Raw genomic sequence first — 21,456 nt, 5'->3', positions numbered from 1 at the left:
GCTAGGCTTAAGTGTACTTTAGAAAACATTCATCTCAATTTGTGGTACGCATGTTCACACCGTGGGAAGGGGCCCCCATTCACAACTACAAATTATTTAAAACGTGTTGGACGTTTCCATTTGTCTTTAAGAAAAACTCTTTCAACAGTTTAAGTAAAAAGGAGGAAGCAATGATTCAACTGTAAATTTACATTTAGTTTTCTTCAAATCTGGCATTTGTTTCCAAGAAATTTCAACCTTCATTACTCAGAGCAGCTTAATTTCTCTCACCAGCTTTCACACATGCTCATAAAAAGCACTTAGGCGAATATTACGGTCGTTTTTCTTCGCCTAAACATAATCTATTTTCTACATTTGAAAACTTGCATAGCTCATATTGTTCTAATTGAGATGCACTGATATAGTTTGAGAACATGTGCTTTGGATGTAACAGAAAGGCATTGCATTTCATCAAACACATCTTCATTCATAGTTTTATTATTATTATCATCAAGGAACTCATTGTTTCCATGAACTGTAAAAGGAGTGGTTGGCTTTCCAAAACATCGTCCAAAACAGCATGAGAAGCCAAAGTTGAAGCCAAACAGACTGTGAAGAATTTTGAGAGATTTTACTACCAAATATATGGATCATTTATATCAAGGATTTGAAAAACTGTATGTGTTTCCATGTGTATAATAGGACACCTGCTGACTCCATGCCACAAAGTCCTAGCTGATGATTTACTACCTCATGTGTTGATGTTATTGGTGCAATCTGACACATCCTCGAGCTGCCTCCTCCTCCTCTTCCTCCTCCTCTTCTGTTTTCCTCCCCACCTCCCGCCCCTTTGGTCTATTCCACTGTGTTCCATGTGTCGTTCGCACACACAGTAGCCTCCACTCGTCGTTGGGGTCACCATGCTCAACAACATGGACTACGAGAAGCCAGAGAAACGCTACTGTATGCGGGGAAAGCACGTTGCCATCATCTGCGCTACGGTGGTGGTGTGTTCTTTGGCTGTAGGTCTTGGTGTAGGACTATCCAAGACGTCCAGCCCAACTTCTCCTCCAACTTTACCCCCAACAGAGGGGCCCACGCAGCCGCCGCAGCCGTCCCAAGGACCCTGCCTGCCCACCGACGACTCCAGCGGGGATTGGCAGAACTTTCGGCTGCCCGAATACGTCAATCCGATCCATTATGATCTGCACCTGGAGCCGAACATGCAGGACGATACCTATTCTGGAACGGTGGAGGTGCAAGTGGATGTGACAAAGGACACCAAGCATTTGTGGTTGCACATCAGGCAGACGTTTGTGAGCGCGCTGCCCCGGTTGAGGCTCGGGGCGACCCAGGAGGATGGAGCGAAGTTGGAGGTGACCAAGTGTTTTGAGTATAAGAAGCACGAGTATGTGGTGGTGGAGGCTGCAACCACGTTAACCCCGGGAGTCTATGTGCTAAGTCTGGACTTTAAAGGAGTGCTGACCGGGTCCGTGGTGGGGTTCTACAGAGTGGTATACAACGAGGGAGGAGTCACCAAGTAAGTGCTCCTCATCGATTTACTTTACTTAGTGGCAGCAGTACGAGATGATTTAGTAGTGCTGTCCATTGAAAACTCTTTAGTTCATCTTATTTTCAAAGATTAACTGAATTCAGACCTAACTGCTAATGATTTCTTTATAACAAAAAGGCAGCATGTTTGAATTTCAAGTGTAGAAATGTGAGTTAGTTTGCTTTTCTATAACAACATATGGGGAAAAATATATATACTAGCCTTAAATTTGTATTTGAGGTTCACAAAAAGTAGAATTTGTGGTATGGTATGTAAAATATCAGTAGATAAAATGGAAAAACTATTGTGGGATCAACGTTTGAGTAAGTATTTGTCCAGTAAAACATACAAATTGGATGTTTGCTCTCATAAAAATGCTTGATGTGTGTCATAATCTCTTATTAAAGAAACAATTCATGTAAAACACAATAGTAAATGTGGTTAAACCAGGCCCTGCTGTCACTCACACGTGTCTGCGTGGTTTTAATTTGCCAAAACCAACTTGATTTCCTTTTTTTTTTTAGATTAATCTCCAGTTTTTTTCCATCGAAATCCCATTGTGTTCCACCTCATTTTTGCCTCCATTCCAGAATTTGGAAAGTTTTTGTTTAAAGAACTTTAAAAACGGTTAATATTTTTTGTTCTTAATGCAAAAGACGCACATTAAAATTGTACCACTGCAAGAAACTCTAATATTTCATAAGGTTTTACATTGTGTAAGCCTCTCAAAGAGCTAAACAAAGTATACTCATAATTTTGCATATTCATTTTTATTTGAGTAGTTTCTATCTGTTTAGATTTAGTATTTACATATTAACTCTAGATTATTTTATTTTTTCACTCAATTTGCTTGAAATGTGAAAAATCTTAAAATCCAAACACAAATAAGAGTCTTTAAACAAATGTTTACTTGATAAAACTAGAAAAGTCAAGATTAATATTACAATCTTACAATCTTATCACTTATCATTCCCATAAAGATAAAGGCAGAGCAATCGTAATAGTCACAATTGTGCAAAATGTTCCACAGCTTTGATGAGTAATGCATATGTACAGTAAATGTAGTGTTTGCACATGTGTCGTAATCACAGTTTTTCTCACCATGTCATTAGCACGGTCCAGTCAGAACCTGGTATTCAAAGGAATCCATGTCATCTTAGCATATGTCACTTTTTACTGTAAACTCAAATACTATATCAGATGAATTAAACAAACTGTAACATCCTTTTGTAGAACCTGGATTGTGAATTTATACAGTATATAACACAGAATGCAAAATTGTGGAATTGATTTATTAATCTGGCACGGCTTAAGAGACAGTTTGAATTTATTTTACAGATAAAGTGCATTAGCAATTTCAGTGTTGAATCTAAATCATAAGTTTGTGCCAAAATGTAATCGTTATCAGTAATACTTTTGATGAGAGTTAAAACATTGCACTTCTGCTGGAATGATCTCATAATTTGAAGTTAAAGTGCGATCTTATCACCAGGTTCATCATATTTTAAAGATTATGTGAGAACTTCTTGTACAAATGTAGTAAACACCGCACAAATGTAAGATATTAGAACTGGCCCTGCTGCGGTACATTAACCCCATAAACATACCAGAATTCATTGTTTTTATTGGTGAAAATACCCTTGAAAAACATGTGTCCTTACTGTGTGTTGCCTCACCGCTCCACAGACCTGACTCGTATCTTTTCAGTGAACATAACATTCTCTTATTATGATAATCCACTTAGAAAATGTGTTTCTAAGAGTTGTGAAGAGTATTGCAGCCGTGTATGTTTTTGTATCAGCACTTTACCACATCTTTGCTGCTCTTGAATGTTCCGCTTTAAAATAAAACTAATAATACAGCAATAAAATGTGATTTATTGTATAACAGCTAGAGACTGGGCTGACATTTAATATTAGGTTTTACATGGAGCTTGCCCCAAGTGACCTTATGCGATTCCCAGCAACAATAGCCCTTGTGACTTTGCCTCGGACATAAAACGTGTCATAAATCATACTTTTCATCCAACAGAAAGATTGCAGCCACCGATCATGAGCCGACGGACGCCCGCAAGTCCTTCCCCTGCTTCGATGAACCCAACAAGAAGGCCACCTACAAAGTGTCCATCACCCATGACAAGGACTACAAGGCTCTGGCCAACATGCCCCAGGAGGTGAGCTTGTGAAGGAAGTAGTAGTGGTGGTAGGAGGGAAGGCATGGCCCCATTTACAATCATGAATTATGTTGTACATACATTTTTTTTTTATAAAGATACAGTTTGATTTACAGTCAGTGGTCAGGCTATGCAGTTAAAGGCTTACCAGGGAAGATAAGAACATTTAGATTTCTCACATTGCTTCGGTTTAAAATGTGCATTACATGAAAACTAGTGGTAGTGAAAACTACTTAGTTAAATGCACTGTTCTACATCACAAAAACATTTAGTAGTTTATGGCATTTTGTTAAGAACTGTGAAAGTAACATTTCTACTTACAAGTACTTTATGTTTAAGTCGGGCTAGTCAAATGTCACGAGGGCCAGATTTTTTGGAGGGCCAAGGCCTCTGGGCCGGAAGGGCCCAACAATACTGTAAAAAAATATGCACAAAACATCCCCAACAGTGTTAACAGAGTTAATAAAATAAAACTACTGATGGATTAGATTTTTGTGAGAAATAACGCGCAAAATGCTATAACAACATTGCTTCGCAAAATCGCCCTCACCAGAACTAAACGAGGACTAGAGTAGGACCAGGACTAACCCAGAAACAGAAACCAGAAAAATAGGTCTAAACTAGTGCTTACCCAGAATTAAACCAGCATTCAAGATTTTTGTTTAGTTTTAATACCTGGATGATGGGCCGTGGGCCGACTTATATTGCTTGGAGGGTCTGATTTGGCCCCCAGGCCTTATGATGAATAGCACTGTGTTAAAGCATATTATATATGCATATTATTGAAAAATTACCTGGAGTAGCATTTAGCTTCATTCACAAGAAAATCCTCTGCCCCCTTCGGCCCTCCGAGAGTCAATAACAGTCCATTCAGAATCTTCGCAATTACAGACAGATTCTTTGATGTCCATAAAGTCCATAAATCCTCGCCAGACTCGCTCTGTGCTATTCTGTTGTTGTCTTATGTCCACTACAACTGCGTGCTGAGACCAGGAAGAAAAGTGTTTTCTATTAAATCTGTTGAATGCTGGTGCCATCTAGTGGCTGCGAGGGGAAATCACACCATTTGGAGTGTTGGAAATAGCCAAAGATCTCAGGGTAATTTTGTGTGATTTAAATATTTTCTTTTTTAGTTCTCAAGCATGAGCTGGTAAACTAAAAATACTCAAGAGCATGCTTAAAGAAATAAAGCATCATACCTCCCCTTTAAAGGATACCATGTTTTGTTTCTTATATCTGCATTTCTACCATTAAAACTGTGAGCATGCTCTAACAATCTGGAAGAATAGGGTCAGGGTGATGTTTTGAAGCTAGCTCTATGTTTGACAGTTTGAGCCCTCTCTGTGCAGGCTGCTCCTGAGACATTACCTGGAAACAAGCTGAAGACCTCCTTCGTGAAGTCCGTCCCCATGAGCACATATCTGGTCTGCTTCGCTGTGCATCAGTTTGAGTCTGTGGAGAGAACGTCTGCCAGTGGGATTCCTGTGAGTCCACTACACAGCACAAACTGTTCAGACATTTGAAAGGAAATTCACAAATGTGTTCTATCCGTCCTGTACAGTTAAAGATCTGGGCCCAGCCTTCTCAGCTGCACACTGCAGAGTATGCTGCCAATACTACCAAGATCATCTTTGATTACTTTGAAGAATACTTTAACATGAGCTACAGCATCTCAAAACTTGGTAAAGGCATTTGACATTTGACAAGATTTGACATTTGACATGATTCCTCATCATTAGTTTACTCAAAGTTGTGTTTTGTTATTCCTGCCTGTTTGAGTTAATCCTGCTGCTGATACTTGAGAGCTGTTTTCACCTACCTCCTTTCTCCGCCCACATCCCTGTACATGAGTGATACATGTAGAGGTCTAAAATGTCACCATCATTTTGTCACTATGGTACATGGCTACAGTAATCCTGACCTAGACTAGGACTGATAGGTCCTCGGGCCCTGCACTGTGGGGCCCACTTCTCCTGATGAGTGGCCCCAGCGACATTGAAGGAGGGGTCGAACGCAGTGGACAATAAAGACTAACCATTACCAACCTCTAACCTTGAAAAAAGCATGCTTTCTTTAAATATGAGACAAACGTTGAATTGCACTAAAGTTCTGACATCACTTTACACGTAAAAGTTTACAACATCTTTGTTTTATTATCAGCTCTTTTTGTGACCACATATCTAAATGTTGCCATCATTTACAATATTATTGATAATTTAACACATCACTCACCTAAAATGTGAACGGACCCACTGAGCTTTTATCAGACTGAACTGTGACGTGTGCAGATCCATGCAATTCAAACTGAGCTCAAAATATCTTTATAATTAAAATTTTAATAAATAAATTTAAATAAATAAAAACAAATTTTAAATAAAATGTATAATGTTTATTTTTCTCACATTAGAATACATAACTTATATTTACTCAGTTGGTAGATAATATTAAATATATGGAAACGTCCTCAGTGTTGATGTTGAGAGTTCTTTATATATGTCATTGTGTTATAAGCACCGGACTGATGCTGTGGTCCCTATTGTGCAGATAAGATCGCCATCCCTGACTTTGGCACCGGGGCCATGGAGAACTGGGGCCTCATCACCTACAGAGAGACCAACCTGCTGTACGACGAGAAAGAGTCGTCCTCCTACAACAAGCAGAGAGTGGCCAGTGTCATCGCTCACGAGCTGGTCCACCAGGTAACACAAGCCCCGCCCACTCCGGACACACTTTAAATGTCTGTTTTTATACGAAGGGAAAAACGAAATGCTTTGTTACCGAGTTCAGTCACAAAGAAAGGAAAAACACATCAATGCACTAATCTACAATGTAATGAATCCTGTCGACTTACAAATACATACAGTAAATACAAATACATACAGTAAATACAAATACATACAGTAAATACAAATACATACAGTAAATACATACAGTAAATACAAATACATACAGTGAATACAAATACATACAGTAAATACATACAGTAAATACAAATACATACAGTAAATACAAATACTTACAGTAAATACAAATACATACACATACAGTAAATACAAATACATACAGTAAATACAAATACATACAGCAAATACAAATACATACAGTAAATACAAATACATACAGTAAATACAAATACATACAGTAAATACAAATGCATACAGTAAATACAAATACATACACATACAGTAAATACAAATACATACAGTAAATACAAATGCATACAGTAAATACAAATACATACAGTAAATACAAATACATACAGTAAATACAAATGCATACAGTAAATACATACACATACAGTAAATACAAATACATACAGTAAATACAAATACATACAGTAAATACAGGCTGTTTTGGTTTTCTATACATTTTAATAACTCACCATTTTATTCAGTATTTCTACGAAATACCTTCATATTGAACAGCTACTTTCTGAGCACACAAATATGTCAAAACGACGAGGGAAAACCATTTTAACAAAAGCATAAAAGTTGATTTTGCATAATGTCTACAGTGCTTTAAGAGACACATCAGACAGAATGAAACTAGGATCAAAAATTATATTCATATGGCTATTAATTATTCTGAAATTTGATCAAGTAAATGTAATCTCAGCTGTGACTTTGCTCTTCTAGCTTTTTGCACATATTTTTCCAATTTGGCTTTAAACTACATATGCTAATAAACTAAACTGAACTTAAAATAAAAAAAAATAAAAATAAAAAAAAAATAACTCTTGTAGTTTCAAATTGAAAAGAAAGCTTAGCAAACCGTGGTCCAGAGTCCGTTTGAAGGCGATGTGCCGGTGTTAACTTTACGATCTGATATGGAATACCAACCCTTTCATAAAGAGGAGATGAGTTCATGAGCTCAGAGACAGTTCATAAAACCTTTATGGACCTTTTCAAAGCTAAATAGACCCTAGGTCCACAATAAAAGGAGTCGTGAGTTACTGCATGTGGCCTTGAGATAACCCTGCAACCAGGAAACAGTTTAAGACCTGATGGGAAACAACTGCGTGTCTGAAGTGAGCAGATTGTAAAGGTCAATGAACCGTTCAAGTTGAGGAACCTGGAAGTAGATATTTGAATCTAACTTATTCCTACCTCACTAACCTTTGGTACATCACCAGTATTCACATGCATGTCTTTTCTGGCCACTAACACAGCTTTAGAACAGATTTTAGACAGAAAAGTGAAGCGGGGTGGACCACCAAAGCACAGCCAATCAGCTCTCATCCCAAAGCCTCATACACGGCTCTGTCTTTGAGTTAGCACTGATAAGTTAGCATTGATAAGTTAGCATTGATAAGTTAGCATTGATAAGTTAGCATTGATAAGTTAGCATTGATAAGTTAGCATTGATAAGTTAGCACTGATAAGTTAGCATTGATAAGTTAGCATTGATAAGTTAGCATTGATAAGTTAGCATTGATAAGTTAGCACTGATAAGTTAGCATTGATAAGTTAGCATTGATAAGTTAGCATTGATAAGTTAGCATTGATAAAATGTTAGGCTTTTTTTTCAGGTCTATCTTTTTCTTACTAAGTGTTGCTTTTTTAATACAATTTATGGGAGGAAAACAAAAGGCACCTATTTATAATTGTTTAAAGTTAGATAATGCCGCTATAATGCTTGATAGTGTCCTTCGGAAGGACGGCTGCGATTGGTCAGTCGCAATGAGGAAGTGAGGAGGGCATAGGTGAAAACAGGAAGGTACAGGACGATACAGGATTGACTCAAACATGCAGGAATCAATCAAAATTCAACTTTGAGTAATCTAATGACAAGTAAGCGTCATTGTAAGCTCAATAAAGTTGAGCTTACATAATATGTTCCTGTTGAGGCTGTGAAACTTAAGGTTATGTTTTATTAAAGTTGAGTCGGAGAGTACATAGTTACGTCCATAAACCTTGTCTTCTTCTTAATTCCTCTTGTTTTATAATATAGACTCAGGTTCATCCTTGTGTCCTTGGGTAAGACGCTCACGTTGCCTCTGTGAATGTGTAAGCTTGATTGTGCGATTGATAGTGGTTAAAGAGGCTCTTATTGCACACTTTAAGCCGCGTCTCCGTCAGTCAACCTTTGGACAGATGTAGCTATAAAAGTTTACCAAATTGTGAAGTGAGTTTGTGTATTGAGAAAAGCGGCATGCAAGACCAATCATATTTTATCATCATTTACTGCTTAATTTACCCACCATTCTACCCCTATGCGCATATATTTGGCCACATACATTACATAACCCTAGTTTAAAAGCTAAATATGAATAGTATTTTGAAATGTAAATAAAGCATTCTCATAAGACTGTACTCTAAATATCGATACGGAAATATACTGTGACTCGTTTCTTGGTCTTTACGTGTATTGATACAGAAATACGCATCATGACACATTTAAAAATCATAAATTCACTTATTAACCTGCTGATTTCGGCATCAAGACTGAATCTGCCGGGCTGAAAAGGTTGTGTTCTGATATTTTTGCCATTGTGAACATGAAATTCCAATGCATTTTGTTGTTCTATATAATCAAAAAGTACTTTCTGTAAACTTTTAGCATCGATTTAAGAAATATCCTTGTATCAGGATATGTATCGTATCACGCTCCGAGTATCTGGACTTGTTTTGTATCATGGACCCTGTAATGAGATTTGCATAGTACTTGAGAGGTACTAACAAGGCAATACCCAGCACTACTACCTACACTACCACGAAAATAAAAAAAATGCAGTAAATTCTGAAAATGTATTGGCGCAACATATTAAAATATAGAAGTAGGAGTCAATACAGTTTGTAATTCAGATTTAGTGGAGGAACAGGTTAGAATGACACACAAATGAATATGGACAAAAATCACAGTTGGACTCAGGTTTAAAAAGGACACAATCAAAAGACTTTGGTCTAATTGGGACAAATGTGTCAGACTTTTCCATGGATGTGTTATGTAAATGATGTGTTCCTTCTATAAGTCATGTTGTTTTGAAATAATAATATGTTAAAACTCTGAAAAACAAAAGAACAGGTTAGAATGAAGTATCTCCTTTGCCTTTCTGAGTTGATGAGACTGAAAACGTCCCTCTTTGTCCCGCAGTGGTTTGGAAACATCGTGACCATGGACTGGTGGGACGACCTGTGGCTGAACGAGGGCTTCGCCAGCTTCTTTGAGTACGTGGGCGTGGAGAAGGCCGAACCCACCTGGGCAATGGTGAGTGTGCGCGCCCGGAGCCCTCGTCTACTTTTGGAGTAGATCTTTTCTTTTGCTTTTTGGAGTCTTTTGCTCGACTATAAACAAACGCTGTGCTGGCAAAAATCCATCCATCACAATTATTTAACCATTTTGATAACTATGTATGAGCTGCAATTATTTAAACTCACACAATCATAATATTCGTAGTATGGATGTAGGTTCTAGTGGCCCAAAATGGAGTTAGTTGGTCCTGCTGACCTAAAACTGCAGAGTGACCTGATCATCTTTAACAAACATCCCTGTTGTTATTGTTGTGTACTTACTGTACCTTTGCTAACGTATTATGTTTTTTTTTACTGAATTGTTCTAAAATGAGCATTTTTTCTGTAACACAAATGAAACAATGCTTCTGGTTTGTCCAATGAATCTCCATATCAAATAGATAAATAAATAAATAAATAAATACATACATACATACATACATACATACATACATACATACATACATACATACATACATAAATAACCTGAAAAACTTGTAGCAAAATTAAAATGTATTTGTAAAGTATGACTTCAAGGTGCTTTACAGACAGTAAAACTGCATTCGAATCACACTACAAAAAATAAAATAATAAATAATCACATTAAAATGAATAACATTTTAACCTGATTAAAAAAATGTCAAATAAAAATAAATAGTGTTTTAGGCTAGATTTGAACATTCATCCATTCAATTCTTGTATGTTCATCCAAACAAATGAGATTGATGAGGTATAATTTGTTGAACATGCGTTTCATAAACACAGTATTTAAATGTTAAAAGATGATCTGATGCCTTTGGTCCCACAGCGGGACATCATGATAATCAGCGACGTGCTGCCTGTGATGGAGGACGACGCGCTGCTGTCCTCTCACCCCATCATCGTGGATGTGTCCACTCCGGCCGAGATCACCTCTGTGTTTGACGCCATTTCATACAGCAAGGTGAAGACTGTGGTTAGAATGGAATCAGAGAATGTATTTATGTCAAACTCTCAATGTTGTGTATATACTCAGTCTTTATTTTATGGTACATTTCTTTTCCCAGGGTGCTTCAGTGCTGCGGATGCTGGAGGACTGGATGGGTAAAGACATGTTTAGAGATGGTTGTCGGGTAAAACGCGTAACAACAGCAGAATTGGTTTAACAGCCAAATTCAGTTGAATTGTAAAAACATTTTCTTTCCCCAGCAATACTTGAAGGATTATTACTTCACAAACGCCAAAACAGCAAACTTCTGGGCATCGCTGGCAGACGTAAGAATGTGTAACACAGAGTAACACAGTATCAATGTACAAGAATATGTTTTATATTCTATATAGAAGGCAAATTATGTTGTTTATCTGAATTCCAATACCTTAAAGGAAGTGGGTGGAGTAACCAAAACTGTTACTCAATTACTTCAAAATAATATTACAAAGTGGTGCTCCAAGAAATGACTCAAGAAAGAATAAAAAAGTAATCGAGGAAACTATTACCCAAGTATAAGTAAAATTTTATTTAATGTGAAAGATAAATATTAAATTGTTCAAAACAGGACAGTTCTGAGCAGTGGATCTTCAGGTTCAGAACAACACAGGATTATTCAAACATCTGGGATCAATCAGAACACAACTTTCAGTAACTAATGATGAGGAAACACTGTAACAAGCTCAAAAACAACACTGTATTCCACAACCACATCAAACCCATCTCTTTGAACACTGTGGTGTATAACCAGAGCGAGCGATGTGACTGTACAAGTGCTTGTGTCTCAGGTGAGTAAGCTTCCCGTTGCCGCGGTGATGGACACTTGGACGCAGCAGATGGGATATCCTGTCGTGAGGCTGTCTGTCACCGAGGCAGGGGCCAAACTGACCCAGAGACGCTTCCTCCTGGACCCCAACGCCGACCTCAGCCAGCCCCCGACTCCTTTTGGGTCAGAACCACCAGAACTTCAAAATAACACTTACATCGTTCTTGTCTTTAAATGTGTTTTTATTATATTCATGCAGGTATAAGTGGACAATGCCTGTGGAATTCCATACGATAAAGAGCAACAGGGACTTTGTACAAATGTTTAACAAGACTCAATCAGGTAATATCATTTATGCCTTTAGTTATTTAGTTGATTAATTGGTCGATAAAAATAATAAAATAATAAAAATAAAATAATAATAATAATAAAAAAAATTGGTCGATGGCTTCTTAGTCTAACAAATTTTTCATTACCGGATTAATTAATTTTGGGGAATAGAAAGAATTTACCAAAGATTTAAGCAAAAAGGCGAATGCAGGAGTGAGTCAGAGCCAGAGATTTGTGAATTTATTTTGTCTTTTTACAAATAAATATTCAATTTACTAGAACTTTTACTAGAACTTTTCTTACATTGTCAGTGCACGCAAATATTTGGCCTGATCATCGAGATAGCTTTGGGAACTTTTGCTAATGTCACGTCCCTTTTAGACATCGGATGAATAATATGACTTTTACTGTTGCTGCTCAGTTTCACGTTGGTTGTGTTGATGTGTGACGTTTTGGAGGTGACTTTCAGAGCTCGCGGTCCCTTCGTACTCCCCCTCGGTGGACGGGCTGCTGAAGGTGAACAACGACCACATCGGCTTCTACAGAGTGAACCATGACGACCTCATGTGGACCTCCATCAGCGAGCAGCTCCTCTCCAATCACAAGGCAAGCCGGGAGCCGGGTTAGAAAGGATTTAAGTGTCTGAACAGGGCAGCATTATCATTATTATCTAAAAACAAATGTGGAAAATGATCAGATAATACAAATAATTTAATCAAAATGTAATTACTGGCATACATTTTATACAGGGGTGAATATGAGTAAAGTGGGTCAAGTTTGATCCTTTAAATAATCCAAAATAATAGGTTTTACGGAATGATATTATTTTCTGTTTGATCATCTGTGACCTCAAATAGTAAATTAAGTTTTTCTAGTGTCTCACTGTAACATTTGTGACATTTTCTTTCTCTGATGTACAGTAGACATCTGCTTTTTCTAAATGTGTTACATCCAAGACTTCGAGGCATTTCATTTAACACAAAAAATAACAAAATAATGCTGAACTTTCACCTTTTTTACCCTAATGTTAACGCTCCAAAACAAAACACTTCTCCCATTATTAGCTCAAAGAGCAAAACACAAATTGATGCTATTTTACATAATAAAGCTTTAACGTTACAACATTTTAACTTAAAGAATGTGTTCCTCAATGGTAACTATCTCCATGGAGACAAGCGGTTGAGTCTACTAGGCAAAGTTACAGGTTACACAATCTCCATGGAGACAAGCATGTGGCCGACCCTTTGATTTTAACGTTATACTTCTTGTTGTGTTTCTACAGGAATTTGATGCAGCCGATCGATCCAGTTTTATTGACGACGTCTTTGCTCTTGCCAGGTCGGCTGTTTGCACGTGGAATTCATTGTAAATCAGTGTTTTTCAGTTTCCACGTGAGACATCTATTGAGTTCTGTTCTTTTTGTGCTGTTGTATTCTGAAGGGGAGACATAATCGACTATGGAAACGCCTTTAATCTTACACAGTATCTGACCAATGAGACGGACTACATCGTGTGGAAGAGCGTGTCCAGCTCCATCGCGTACGTCCGGGACATGCTGTCCAGTAATGACGCCCTCTATCCAGAGTTCCAGGTAAGAACATGTTTTTTATTTTCATGGCCTGATTAGCATACCAGAATAAGACAAGTATTTACTAACTTGATTTGATCTAAAATGAATGTATTTGCTTGCTTATTGCACACTTGAAAGTCTCTTGACCCTTTCAAAGTTTGTAAAGAAAAAGGTTTGAATTCAGATGGAGGCAACTGTGAAAAATAAAGTGATTTCAATGGAGAAATTGGGATTAACCACTAAATATTACAAAATATGAAAAATCTATCACATGTGAGTGATATCAGAGCCTGGTTTGAATACATTTACCATTGTATTTTACGTTATTTGTTTATTCAATAGGAGATTAGAATAGATGTTTAGCATTTTTGAGGATGGCAATTTTTTATGTTTTACTGGACAAATACTTACAAATATTGTTTTTCATTGCAGCTATATTAGATACTTAACACAAATTATACTTTTTTACAGAGCTCAAATATAATTTTAAGGCAAGAAAACTGTACTTTTGTCATAGAAATGCACACTTACTGACATTTCTACTTTGCAAATACCTATTTTTAGTTGAGATTTTTTTTATGTGTGTAAAATTCAGCTCTAATATCAGTTTATTATTGAAAACGCTGCCTCCAGGAGCCTCCATTAAGTATGTTTGGAGTATTTTAAAGGCTCTATAACAAGTTGTGATGCGTCTTTTCCACAGAAACTGTTCCGAGATCACGTTAAATCCATCGCAGCTCAACTGGGCTGGAATGATGTGGGGGACCAAAACACCAGGTACTGTGAGTGGAGGATGTGGAGTTTACTGCTGTCATGTCTTGTTGCCATAGTGACGTGTGTGCTGTCTGTGGTCAGGCTGCTTCGGGAGACGGTCCTGGGCATCGCCTGTCAGATGGGAGACACGGCCGCGCTGGACGAAGCCTCTAGACTCTTTGACCAGTGGATTGCTGGGACACTGAGGTATTTCTCCACAGACAAAATATATGACTCTTTAGAAATCAAGTGGTGAACCTCCAGTTGGATTTGTCCCAGCAAATAAAGCATGAGAAATGATAATATTACCACTGAAACAGAAACTCCAAAAATCCACTAAACCCTATTTCAAATAGATTATTTAAATCATCAAATCTATATTATATTTCTCAATTAAATTACCGTAAATGTGCACTAAAATACTGGAAATTTGGTTTGACACATTCAAACATTTCTGGGGGAGGAGCCCTTATTCTGGCCCCTCCATGACCACCTCTGTTTGTGCCATTGAATATATTACCACTGTTAGTGCAAAGATACAATAAACACTGAGCCCCAAAAAATACTTCTCCAGCTTTTCTATAGTACGCTAAGTCGATATAGTAATTCATCACTCCAGGTAACCAAAATTATTACATTTTTTTATCCTCATATGTTACATTGATGGATGGGTCGGCTGATCACACAGACGGGTTCAGACTGGCCTTTATGATACTGTCAAAAACATCATGTCAAACTAAAATCAATGATAGACTTTATCAATGACCATTGTTAAATGTTTTATCTGTGAAATGACCAAAGCAATAACTATTCTAACTACTTATTGGACACATTTCCCTATGGATACAATAAAGTACCTTACTTTTGGCCCCAGTTACATACAAGTTGTGATGATACAAATAAAATGTCTATTAGTATGAAAGTAATTGACCCAGTTATGAAATACTATCTATCAACTATTGACAACAGTTTTTTATGGTTTATCAAATCCTCTTTCTTCATTAATCTACTCAGTAAGGCTGTGCACTGGTTTAGTCTGGGTATAAACATGGATTGGTCCTGTGTTCGTCCTGGTTTACTCTCCTAAACCCTGTGTTACAGCAGTGTAGAGGTGAACCTCCGGCTGCTCGTCTATCGTTACGGCATGAAGAGATCAGGCACCCCAGCAAAGTGGGACCAAATGTTCCAGAGATACAGCACCAGCACCCTGGCCCAGGAGAAGGACAAGCTCCTGTACGGACTGGCCTCTGTGGAGGACGTGGGCCTTCTCTACAGGTAACGCCTCTGCTCTGACAGTTTGGGACAGGTACGTGGCAGCAAGGACAGAGACAGACACTCTTTTGTTTCATTTCAAAAAGAACACTGCCGGCACATTGCACACATCTCCACCAAACCAATAGAAATGTACCTTGTAACTACTACAATTGTACAGTTTTGAGTATGCATACTTTTTTGTACAACATTCACTGTATTTTTAATAACAATATAACAAGCATGAAATAATATATGCACATAGTTTCACTTGACAATTGTTTCACATTTTAAATCGTGACCTACTTTTTTTAACACAAGCCTTAAAACTGAGGAAGGGCAAATATTTGTCTTAATGTTATGGCTGATAACTGATATTTAGTCATTTCTGTATCAACATTTGAAATAGCCCATAGCAAGGCCGAAAAATGAACTATAAATTATAATAAAGATTCACTTTTCTAGAATTTAGCTAAGAATATAAGATAAGATAAGATCATCCTTTATTGTCCCACATGGGGAAATTTCATTGATGCAACGCAGGTAGTTAATATACATAATAATATATATAAAATAATACAGAACCTGAACATACATCCTCACGCTTCATCACACTTCACATCTCCGTTTGTCTGTTTCAAAAGACACATCTGACGCTCTGAGGACAAACTGCCACATCAGGGAATGCTTTTCATTTCACTGTTGTTCACTTGAATCATTCTGTGTGTAATGTGTGGCAGGCTGCTGGAGGCCACCAAAAACGAGAGCGTGGTGCGCAGCCAGGACCTGTTCACCGTGGTGCGCTACGTGTCCTTGAACCCCCTGGGACAGAGCATGGCCTGGGACTGGACCACGCTCAACTGGGACTACCTGGTCAACCGGTCAGTCCGCACACTCAGGCCAACGTGCTCGCTGGACATCAGGGTGGCAAGAGTTTTGAGAGAGAAAGAAGCAACCAAGCTTTTGAAAGAAAGAACAAAACAGAACTAGCAATGCAGAAATAAGCCCCTAAAAATGAGGAGAATGCGACGTGTCACCACTAAAAAAACATTCTCTTTATTCTTTTATTTCTGCTATTACTGAGTCCATTAATCAGAAAAAAAGAACTGCCAAAAAGTTCTACATCAGATTAAACAGTAGTGGAAAGTAACTATGAAAATAAAAGGATTGTACTTTAGGTATTTGCACTGTACTTAAGTTAATTTTCCAATGAATACTTTTTACATTTGAGAGGAAATATCTGTACTTTCGACTCCACTACATCGTTTAACTGGATTGAAAAGTAAAAGGTGCATTTTCATATGGTTTGAGGGGTTTTCTTTATAAAGGTTTTGGGTTCTAGTCCTGGCTTTGAGCAAACATAAATAAGCCAATATCATAAACATTGAGAAATTGCTTTGACAAAAAAAAATCACCACATTTTACAAAACACATACTTCAATACGCCAGAAATAATAAAGAAACCACTATTTTCTGCCCCAGATACACCATCAATGACAGGAACTTGGGTCGTCTTCTGAATTCCATCAGCGTCTCGTACAACACAGACCTGCAGCTGTGGAAGGTCAGGCCACAGATCATCATTATTATTATCATTATTATCATTATTATCTGCTCCTGGTTAAACACTGGTTTGTTTTTGTGCACTGTAGATGCAGCACTTTTTCAGCCTGACCCCAGACGCAGGGGCCGGGGTGATGCCCAGAAAGCAGGCCTTAGAGACAGTCCAGAACAACATCGGGTGGATGCTCCGTAACCAGGACGAGATCAGGCTGTGGCTGGACAACAATGTGGTATAATCTATAGTCTGACCACATGGAGGCGCTCGGGACTGGCACTGGACTCCAATCTGCACCGCTTTATTTACTTAATACTGTATATTATTTTGAGTAAAGTTGAAAAAAATATGAGTATATTTTTTTTTTTGTATGATGTTACCAAGATTTGAATACGCAATACAAAGATTGTAGAAGTATTTGTAGGTATGTAATGTATAAAGTAATTTATGTAAAATCTTTCACTTGTTTCTGTGATTAATGGAAACCAAAGGCCAGGGATGTCTGATCATCATCGTCAGCACACAATTAAAATCATGACATTGACTCTTTCTTACTTCTTCTATGTTGCTGGGGACTTACCTGAAGATGTATCTCAGTCTTCAAATTAGGTGAAGAAGGAAATATTGCAGTACTTTAAGAGCTGTTGCAAATACCAGAAGTGTTTTTTCTTTCCTTCAACACAAGAAAAGCTCTATACAAGGACTGTGGCATATGATATTTTATGTGGTTGAACACACGGCACAGCCATGGGGATTTACACAGTAAATTCCACAACACATAAAATGAGTATATTGGAATAGAACAGTTTAAATGTAGCTGGAGGGAGAACATGTACTAAACATACTGGTATCTACTCTACACATCTTTATCTACTCATTCATGACATAGGTTTACTGGGTCAGCGGTTGTTGGGAGATCGTCATGGGAACCTGGGTGTTGATGGTCACTCTCTGCCGGGTCTGGCACCGAAGCATTCCTGTTATGGCCCGTCTGAACCTGCATAAAGTTCACAAACAATCCATTATACGAGTCTAAGGATAATATTTAAGCTGTAACAAATGCAAAGCCTGCGCTGACTTTTTGTTGGCGATGACATAAATACAGGGGTTGTAGAAGGTGGACGACTTGGCGAACAGGGGAGCGATGATGGCCATGGGGGCCGGGATGGTTTTAGGGTCACCGAAGGAGGCCCACAGACACACCATGGAGTAAGGAGACCAGGCCACCAGGAACATCACGATCATGACCATGGACATCTGCAGGAGAGGCGAGGGAGGATCTATAGTATTTACTTCAGCTATAGGTATATTGTACTTTGGAGCTTGTACCTTGGTGACATCCATCTGATCAGACCAGTCCACGTCGATAGTGTCCAGGCAGTTGGACGCCTTGTACCTCTTTACAGTCACAGACACGTTGTAGTAGCAGTAAAACATGACGGAAAGAGGCACCACAAAGTTCACTGCGATTACTGCCATGGTGTAGGAGACGAAAGAGCTGTAGAGACAAGTACAGTCATCCGAAGCTTTACAGCGTTTACTGGCACCCTCTGCTGGCCACAGTATGGAATGAAGCATTTTGAAAAGGCAAAATAGCAGCACGGCTATTGTCAATATGTTGTCAGGTAGCTGCTGGTTGTGAGGGAAATGTAACTGTTGTCTGGTGAAGGTGTGGAGGGAGTTGATGCCGACGGCCTCATCAAATGGTCAATTTAAACATGTGAAAACAAAAAAAACATTTGATTTAGCATGACTCACGCATCATTGTTTCTCCAGTTGATGGTGCATGTGGCTCCTGTGGGGTCCGGGGCATAGCTGGCCCAGCCCACGATAGGCATGGAGGACCAGAACACAGCGTTGAGCCAGGCAGCCGCAATCAGAAGGTTGTACGAGCGCATGGTCATTTTCTGCCCTGGGAAAAAAATACATTAGCGGTAGATACATCTTACAGTTACAATGCAGCGCTTTGTCATCCACGTTATGTGTACAAACATATACAGTGTGGCGCAGTATGTACTTGATACTATCACTGTGTATCGTACCTATGTGTGGTCTGCAAATAGTTAAGAATCGGTCGATGGCCACCACAGTGAGAAGGCCGATGCTGGCCATGCCAAAGAAGATGTTCAGAGCGGCGTAGATCTGGAAAGAGACAAGAAAAGTAAACTGACAATGTACGAATGATTCAGTGTTTAGTAGTTTAGTGGCAGCAGTTGGACTACTATTTTCTGACACTAGGGGGCACTCTAAAATGGAATAGCTAGCATAGTATCATTACATCAGTATTTAAAGAGAAAATATGCATGTTTTATTTATTTTTTTGTATTGTAACTATAAAATAACATGTCTAATTATCATGACATAGTGAACTTTTGTGGATGAGGCACTTCCGTTTGTATGATTTTAAAAACCCATTATACATCAAATACGGATCATCATTTGTTGTGAATTTTAATCCATCTAGAATTGTACCACTTGTGAAATGATCAGGATAAGAAATATTAGCTTTTTCGCAAACGAAGGGCCCCCAAGAAGCTTTTAGATCAGAACCCGACAAAATTAGAACGGGCCTGTGCGGGTTGTGGATTTGGTCACGTGACTTTGCAAACAAATCTGCCAAAGAATGCGCCTCACAGCTAGCTTTAGCCGCTAGTCCATGCTAGTTTGTATGTTTACCATCCATCCATCCATTTTCTACCGCTTGTTCCCTTTCGGAGTCGCGGGTGACTGGAGCCTATCCCAGTGACTTCGGGCCTTAGGCGGGGTACACCCTGGACAGTGGCCAACTTGTCGCAGGGCCAACACAGAGACACAGACATTACAGACAGTTCACTCTCACATTCATTCACTAGGGCCAATTTAGAGTCACCAATTTTGCCTAACACATGCATGTCTTTGGACGGTGGGAGGAAGCCGAAGAACCCGGAGAGAACCCACGGTAACACGGGGAGAACATGCAGATTCCACCCAGAGAGTATGTATGTATGTATGTTTACCATTACATTTTAAAGAAGCGGAATGTAAACTAGACTAAAGGGAATGCAGTCATATGATAAGTACAATTACGTCACATGATTACGTCATACCAGGCCCGTTGACAGACATTTGCAGGCCCAGGGAAAACGTGACTCAGGGCCCCTCATGTCTGTAATGTCATTTTGCAGTATTTTTAACCAACAATTGATCAAATGTTATTGCTATAATAATAGGCCAGCCAACAGTGTAGAGTAGATTTATAAATAGTAGAAAAAGTTTAACTAAAAACAACGATACTCAGGTTTAAAGTGCTTTGTGGGGACATTACATTCATTGGAGACTGATCTTCACTTTAATTATAATTACAGTATATTTGCCTAATCTAAACCCTAAACTTAACCTAAATTGACTCATATGTTAACGTTAAAACATATCTCCGCTTTAACATTGATAGATTTATTTATAGGACCCTGATTTTTTTGATTTTTGCTGATAACTCTGAGGAAATGTTGTTGATTATGTCAGATTTAGGCAGGTAATAGGTGATGACCAGGCTGTGAAAGATGAGATCCACATTCATTCAAACTGTATTGGACCGACCTGGCATCCCATGTATCCAAACTTCCAGCTGCCGTGGAGGTCAGAGGCCGCGGACATGGGGTAACCGATCCCCGCCACGCCGATGTCCGTGAGGGCCAGGTTGATGATGATGATGTTGGTGGCCGTGCGGAGCTCCTTGAACTTGACAAACATCATCATGACTACGATGTTACTGGACAAGCTGACCACACCTGGGAAAGACAGATATACAAGGAGATTACATTGTTTTCTGATGTTTTAAAAATTGAAGTAATGTAGGCGCGTTCTATTTCACTTTCCAAGGCTTGGATTGTCTGAACTCCTCTGCTGTCAATCAAAGTGTAGTGAAGTGTTATGGTAAGGACAAACAGATTGATGCTTTGTACTGTACAATTTGAGCTCTGAAATGGAGATTTATGGGCTAAAAACCCACAGAAACACCTCCTGGTTTCATTTGTTCAGAAGAAAACTACTTCAAAAGAGAGTAATTGAATATAAATGTATAAAAATAACAAAATGATTTTAAACTCAGAGGTAGCCAGTGCTTAGCCAATCCTATTTGAGTAATATATCTGACAGTATAATAGTTCACACAAACGCCACTTTAAAATAAGGACCGATCTAGGACTAAACCTGGAACTAAACATGGACAACAGGGCTAAACCGAGACCAAAACAAGACCAAATCAATACATCAGGATTAAACTGGGATTAAACTGGAACAAAGCATGAACAGACCCCACAGAAGTGACAAAACATTTGTGTTTCTTCTT

The 21,456-nt window shown here is 38.5% G+C and overlaps 2 protein-coding genes across 2 annotated transcripts in view; one reads left to right on the top strand and one right to left on the bottom strand.

The window, feature by feature from the left end:
- The first annotated feature begins 825 nt into the window (after positions 1–825).
- Positions 826–17,413, top strand: enpep (glutamyl aminopeptidase). Its single transcript, XM_072457929.1, has 20 exons — positions 826–1,519; positions 3,563–3,704; positions 5,054–5,188; positions 5,266–5,386; positions 6,249–6,403; positions 9,798–9,911; positions 10,743–10,877; positions 10,981–11,046; positions 11,123–11,188; positions 11,690–11,850; positions 11,927–12,009; positions 12,467–12,603; positions 13,280–13,335; positions 13,438–13,588; positions 14,271–14,344; positions 14,423–14,527; positions 15,422–15,595; positions 16,312–16,452; positions 17,054–17,135; positions 17,224–17,413. The coding sequence occupies exons 1-20, from the start codon at positions 900–902 to the stop codon at positions 17,368–17,370; spliced, it is 2,865 nt and encodes a 954-aa protein (XP_072314030.1). The 5' UTR covers positions 826–899; the 3' UTR covers positions 17,371–17,413.
- Positions 17,414–17,794: 381 nt separating this feature from the next.
- The window catches only part of rrh (retinal pigment epithelium-derived rhodopsin homolog), a 4,547-nt gene continuing 885 nt past the window's right edge, over positions 17,795–21,456 (bottom strand). The window contains exons 2-7 of the mRNA XM_072457710.1: positions 20,706–20,896; positions 19,172–19,271; positions 18,888–19,041; positions 18,459–18,627; positions 18,208–18,386; positions 17,795–18,126 (exon numbers count right to left, since the gene is read on the bottom strand). Of these exons, the coding sequence (XP_072313811.1) occupies positions 18,021–18,126; positions 18,208–18,386; positions 18,459–18,627; positions 18,888–19,041; positions 19,172–19,271; positions 20,706–20,896 (899 nt within the window). The 3' untranslated portion in view covers positions 17,795–18,020. The remainder of the gene's footprint in view (positions 18,127–18,207; positions 18,387–18,458; positions 18,628–18,887; positions 19,042–19,171; positions 19,272–20,705; positions 20,897–21,456) is intronic.

Source organism: Eucyclogobius newberryi, unplaced genomic scaffold (genome assembly GCF_026437365.1).
Source record: "Eucyclogobius newberryi isolate DKJ021-1_F unplaced genomic scaffold, fEucNew1.0.hap1 SCAF_21, whole genome shotgun sequence".
Lineage (NCBI taxonomy): Eukaryota > Metazoa > Chordata > Actinopteri > Gobiiformes > Gobiidae > Eucyclogobius > Eucyclogobius newberryi.
The sequence above is the reverse complement of the archived record's forward strand: the minus strand, read 5'-3'. Positions and strand labels throughout refer to the sequence as shown.